The sequence below is a fragment of the Hemiscyllium ocellatum genome, chromosome 22 (genome assembly GCF_020745735.1).
Source record: "Hemiscyllium ocellatum isolate sHemOce1 chromosome 22, sHemOce1.pat.X.cur, whole genome shotgun sequence".
NCBI lineage: Eukaryota > Metazoa > Chordata > Chondrichthyes > Orectolobiformes > Hemiscylliidae > Hemiscyllium > Hemiscyllium ocellatum.
Window position 1 is genome coordinate 57148720 of NC_083422.1, and position 6233 is coordinate 57154952.

The window sequence follows — 6233 nt, forward strand, 5'->3', positions numbered from 1 at the left end:
CCTGTCCCTAGTTGCCCCTTGAGAAGGTGGGGGTGAGCTGCCTTCTTAAACCGCTGCAGTCCATGTGCTGTAGGTGGACCCACAATGCTGTTAGGGACAGAATTCCAGGATTTTGAGCCAATGACCGTGAAGGAATGGCGATATATTTTCAAGTCAGGATGGGGAGTGGCTTGGAGGGGAACTTGCAGGTAATGCTGTCCCCATTTATCTGTTGCCCTTGACCTTCTAGATGGAAGTGGTTGTAGGTTTGGAAGGTTCTTTTTGAATCTTGTTGAGTAGCTTGGCTTCTGCTCCGTCCCAGCCCTTGACCTTATCTGTGACCCTCTCTGACAAGTTACTGTGTGACTGGAGTGATCGGCTGAACGGGAGGTAGTCACTCGGAAACTGAGTCTTTCCCTGATGATGTTCGCAATCAAGTCCTTCATAGCAATGATTGGATCGAAATAAATCTCAGTTTGTAGGTTTGCTCGCAGTGCTGGTAGATGTTTTGTCACCATGCTGGGTAACCTCATCAGTGAGCCTCTGGTGAAGCGCTAGTCTTCTGTCCCACTTTCTATTTATGGGTCTGTGAAGGTGGGTGATATAATTTCCAGTTCTTTTTCTCCAAGGATGGTAAATGGGGTCCAAATCGTGTGATTATTGATGGAGTTCTGGTTTGGAATAAATCTCTCACTGTAAACATGTGCAGCAGTAATGGGCTTGGCTCCTGAAGCGATCATTCCAGTAACTGTGCTCTCTGTCTCTCGGCAGCTCCATTCCTAGTGAAGAGCAGGTGGGTGCAGCGTGGCACCGATGTTTTTTTGCAGTGCACTCTCAGTTCGAACATCGCCATCGCCAGATGGAAGGTCAATGAGGAGGAAGTACTGGGGAACGATGACAGACATTACTACCTAGAAGATGGCTCCCTGGTGATTAAGGGGGTGCAGGAGGCTGACGAAGGGCAGTACAGGTGTTTCGCTGAGGAGAATGGAGTGCGGTACCTAGTGGCCCTGCACAATGTGAGCGTGGTGGACAACTATGAGCCCATCTCCCCACCGTCCGCCCCTCAGCGGCTGATCTCCAAGGGCCGCGAGTTCATCTACCTGGTCGTCATCGCCGCCCTGGTCGCCCTCGCCTTCGTCCTGGCCACTCTGTCCATCTACCTGTTCTGCTCGCCCTCCAAGAGGGGCGGCTACAACTTGCGGCTGCCCAGCCCCTCGCTGGTGGAGCTGCAGCACGTTTCGGGCTCGTGCAGCGGCGGGAAAGCCGAAGATGGGGGGGATTCCGGCCCCCCGTACGGCGGCGAGCGCATCCTGAAGATCATCCCGGGCGAGGGGGCAACTCACCCGAGGGACCTGGGTGAGCCCCTCCCCCCACCTCCGCCACCACCTCCCCTCCCGCTGCCCTTCCCCCACGACTCGCCCCCACCTCCGGCCTCTGTCACCCCCAATGGCCTCCCGCACGTGCTGAGGAAGATGAACGGTAACTCCTACGTCCTGCTGCGTCAGGCCAGCGAGGTGGGCTCCGGCCTACCCCACTACCACTCGTTCACCGAGGAGCTGAGCAAGATGCTGGAGAAACGCAAACACGCCCAGCTGGTGGAGAAACCGGACGAGAGCTCGGTGTGAGGCCGGGCCGGGCCGGGGGAAGGGTGGGGGAGGGGGCAGTTGGGGGAAGGGAATGGGGGAGGGGCGGGGTGCAGAGGAGGGAGGTGAGGGGCACACCTCCCAGACTGCTGCGCCGCTACATCTACCTCAGAAACTCGCCAAAGATCCTCCGGCCTGGTTAGAGACAAATAAAAACAAACTGTGGAGGCTGGAATCCAAGGTGGACAGGCCGGAGGAACACAATAATCCAGGCAGCACCAGGAGGTGGAGGGGTTGATGTTTCCGGTGTAACCCTTCTTCCTCAGGCAGCACCTTCCCAAACCCCATGGCCGCTTCTGTCTGGAAGGATGGAGTGGGAGCAGGGCAGCAGATACCCGGGAACATCACGGGCGCCCTGCACATTCCCCGCCGAGCTGCTCGACTTGGGTAAGATTTTGGATGCTCCTTCGCTGTCACCAGATCCTCATTGTGGAATTCCTCCCTGTCTGAGGGCATCGGGGGTCAACCCACAGCAGGTGGACAGCAGCCGTTCAAGAAGGCAGCTCACCCCCACCTTCTCAAGGGGCATCTAGGGATGGGTAATCAGTGGTGGGCCCAGACAGTGATGCTGATACATTATGAATGAATCATGAAAGAAATGTCAGTATTTAAGGCTAATCTGCTGCAGGAGGCTGACTCTAGCCTTGTCTGAAGGCCTTCTCTTTATTCGGCCAATCCGGGATCTGATTGTACATAAAAGCATTCACCTGTAAATAACTCTGTGGCTTTAGTATAACCTGTGGATATCAATCAAAGGAGAGATTTTATAGAAAACCCACGAAGCTTTAAAACTGTGAAACACAGAAAGGATATCAGAGCGGGCATCTCGAGTGTACCTTTGATGTTTCATCGACCGAATGTTGTCACGCCCTTGAGCAGACCGGCCTTGAGGGGCTGAATGGCCTCTCCTCCTGTTCCTGTGCAGCCCAGCAGGAAAATCCTGTGAAAATACAGGCAGCTACAAACAGGCAGGAGAACTGCAATGGTGAGTTAGTGCTGAACCTGACATGTCTATGGAGTGTTGTTTTCAGAGAATAGAAATAGATGGTAAATATATTTTGGGCGCTCTGACATAGAGACACTTTCACGGTGATAAATCAGACCGCCCATCTCGCAAAGAGGAGTGTCATATGGAGCTGAATTCCAGCCACAAAATAAAATCAAAAGAACTGCTGATGCTGGAAATCAGATGCAAAAACAGAAATTGCTGGAAAAATTCAGCAGGTCTGGCAGTGTCTGTGGAGAGAAAAACTCAGATCTGCTGAGTTTTTAAGCAATACTGGGTCCGAACTGAAGTATCAGTGTCTGGAGATGAAAATGCATTGCTCAGTATTAAAACTGTTCACTTAATTATAATGTGTGTACCTTGCACCAACCATTTTGCCAGCACTTCCAGAGATTATTCTGTAACAGAGAAGGGATGAGGAGGGGAAATAATCTTTTAAAATCACCTTTCTCCATTTAACGAAGAGTTGCAATGCTACATCCTCTCATGGCAGGGTGGGGGGTGCAGTTTGAAATGATGGGTCATCCTCTGTTTGGAGTGATAAGGAGGTTTTATGTTCCCATTATCATGAAGAGTTGGGGGCTTAGTGTCTGACAGGTACAGATACAGGGAGGTGGGGGAAGAGCTGAAGAGAAGGGGGAATGGGAAATGTTTTAATTAATTCATGGGATTAAAGCATCACTGGTTAGGCCAGCATTTATTGCCCATAGGGAAGTTAAGAGTCAACCACATTGCTGTGGGTCTGGAGTCACATGTAGGCCAGACCAGGTAAGGAGAAAGTGAGATCTGCAGATGCTGGAGTTCAGAGCTGAAAAAGCACAGCAGGTCAGGCAGCATCCAGGGAACAGGAGATTCAATGTTTCGGGCATAAGCCCTTCTTCAGACCAGGTAAGGATGCAGTTTCCCTCCCTAAAGGACATTAGTGAATTAGATTGGTTTTTCCCGACAATAGATTTATGGTCATCTTTAATTCCAGACATTTATTGAATTTAAATCCTGCTGTCTGCCTTGGTGGGATTATGAACCCAGGCCTCCGGGATATGGTCTGGGTCTCTGGTTTAACAGCCCTGCGATAATACCACTAGGCCATTACCTCCTCTCATTGGCTTGTTGTTGGTGAGGGGTGGGTTCCTAGGTGGCCACGTTTAGGGGCAGGGCGTTGATGTGGACCATATGGTGAGGAGGGGAATTATTTCGATAGTGGTTTGTGGTCTCCACTGCAGTTTGTTGTCCACCTCTGGCTGCAGGAAGTAGGTTAAAAATCGAGCTGCCAACATGTAACCTGGAGTCACATGTAGCTCAGAGCCATCGGGGTCAGCTATTGGCCTCAACCCTTTTTCGAAGGCCATTAAGAGACAATCCAGTTCCATGTGGTAGGTGCATGGTGTTCTGTTGTACCTGGCAATCTCCAAGCTGTTGAAACTTAATTATGTGGGACAGGAACAGCCCCATTCAGTTCCAATGGTTGGGCAATGGGCAGAAGAACACAAAACACTGAATTTTATTTTTTAAAATAGTAAGATACGAGATGTTGGTGTTCAGAAGGATTTGAATGTCTTTGCACATGAAATACATAGGAAAATACAGCACATGCTCACTGCCAGAAGTTGGGTAGACATATTGTAAATTTACTTTATTGGGTGAGGGGTTGGGGTACAGGGAGAGCCTTATGCACTTTAGTAGGGGCTTAGAGAGCCACCTCCTAGGTGACTGCTTGCAGTTTTTTCTCCTGAGTTAGGGAAAAGATTTGAGGTAGTGCAGTTAAGGTTGGCTGTACTGTTTCCTAGTTTAAGAAGGTTCCTCAGTGATTGAGTAGATTGGCCAATAAGCACCTGGAGTTTGGAGAAATGAGAGAAGATCTCATTCCAAAACATAAGATTCAGGGAGGGCTTGGCACAATCGATCCTGAAAGGCTTTCTGCCCAGGATTCAAGGAGTGGATCCATTGTTCTGAGGTCAAGGCTTTGTCAATGGAGAGAAGCAGGAAGTGAGAGGGTTGAGAATCTTTGGACTCCTGAGCCGCCCACCTCCAGGGGCCTGTGGATCGATCACTTGAATGGGCTCAAAAGCCATTTCAAACTCAAAGGATCCAAGGCTTATGGTAACTGGGTGGGAAGTGGACAAAGGTCAGAGGTGGGCCATGATCTTATTGAAGGCCAGGAAACCTGAAGGGCTGTTTGGCCCGTTTCTGTTTTTCAATTCCACATGTGTCCCCTCCCGATAAATAATCCACTCAGATGGTGGTGGGAAGGTAAAGCTGCACTTACTTATCAAAGACCCTCATGATTTTATAAACCTCTATCAGATAACCCTCGGGCTCTGTCACTCCAGGGAGAAAGAGTCCCAGTCTCTCCTTCTGCTGCCCGTATCTATCAGGAATTAGAGACCAGGTCCATCTGACTGAAGCCTTTCATATCCAGCAGGAGGTGTTAGCCAATCTGGCCAGATAGAATCCCGAGTGTTAGAACAGAAAAGTTGAGGTGGACCTTCTGAGAAGTGCCCTGATTTTAATTGTTGTTGGTGAATAAGCTCTTTCAACCAAAGTTGATTATTTTGCTGAGTTAATCCTCTTTGAACTGGCAGGCCAGGCCATTGCAGGGTGTCATTACCTGCGCGTTGATAGCCTGCTCTCAATCGGGGTGGTCTAAAATATCGCCATGTGTTAACCCACAAAAAAAAAGAGAGGGAACAAAACAGTACCTTAGACAACCCTGAGCTACCATTAGCACACAGCTAAAGATTCAGCTAAGAAACAGTGCAACAAGACCTAAATATAGGAGCGAAATAATTTGTTAAAGAAAATAATTTTGTAAGAAAATGATAATCTGTCACAAAACACAATTAAACATGAAAAAAACTTGAATATCAAAAATCTCTTGATGTGGAGAGTTCCTTTGTTGAGAGAATCCGATGAGTGTATGGATCAATCTCATTAACCCATACTGGAGGGAGTAAAAAATAATTTGCTGTTTAAATGTATTGATACATGCTCCATGTATGTTCCTTAATTTATTCATGGAAGGCTTTTGTTTCTTAATTTGATTTTACATTAAATTAAGATGTTTCCACCCTTCACTGTGTTTGTTATTTCATTTCTCCAAGTAAATGCCGTGGTGTTTTGGTGAATCCTATACTCATGGTCTACAACAGAGAGTTCTGCAAAGTGATTTGAGTGCAGGTTCAATGCCACCAATATCCACACTGGACAAAGTGAAATGAGTAGATCTGGCATGCATTGACCTCAGAGAAAGGCTGGGATTGTTGAGCAGAGGGTTTGTAGATTTTGCGTTTCCTGCCTATGTGATGGCTCAGTGGTTAGCACCGCTGTCCCTCAGCGCCAGGCACGCGGGTTCGATTCCAGTCTCGGGCAACAGTCTGTGTGGAGTTTGCATATTCTCCCTGTGTCTGTGTGGGGTTTCCTCCCACAGTCCAGAGGTGTGCATGTCAGGGTGGATTGGCCATGCAGAATTGTTCAGGGATGTGCAGGCTAGGTGGGTTAACTCTGGGCAATGCAGGGGTTGGGGGGAGGAGTACAGGCCTGGGTTCATTGCTCTTCGGAGGGTTGGTATGGACTTGGAAGCAGGCCATTCGGCCCATCATACT

General features: G+C 49.0%; 1 protein-coding gene across 2 annotated transcripts in view; it reads left to right on the top strand.

Moving 5' to 3' along the window:
- The window catches only part of sema4gb (sema domain, immunoglobulin domain (Ig), transmembrane domain (TM) and short cytoplasmic domain, (semaphorin) 4Gb), a 173563-nt gene extending 167858 nt beyond the window's left edge, over positions 1–5705 (top strand). For both annotated transcript variants that reach the window (XM_060842255.1, XM_060842256.1), the window contains exon 15: positions 751–5705. In XM_060842255.1, the coding sequence (XP_060698238.1) occupies positions 751–1607 (857 nt within the window). In that variant the 3' untranslated portion in view covers positions 1608–5705. The remainder of the gene's footprint in view (positions 1–750) is intronic.
- Positions 5706–6233: the final 528 nt, after the last annotated feature.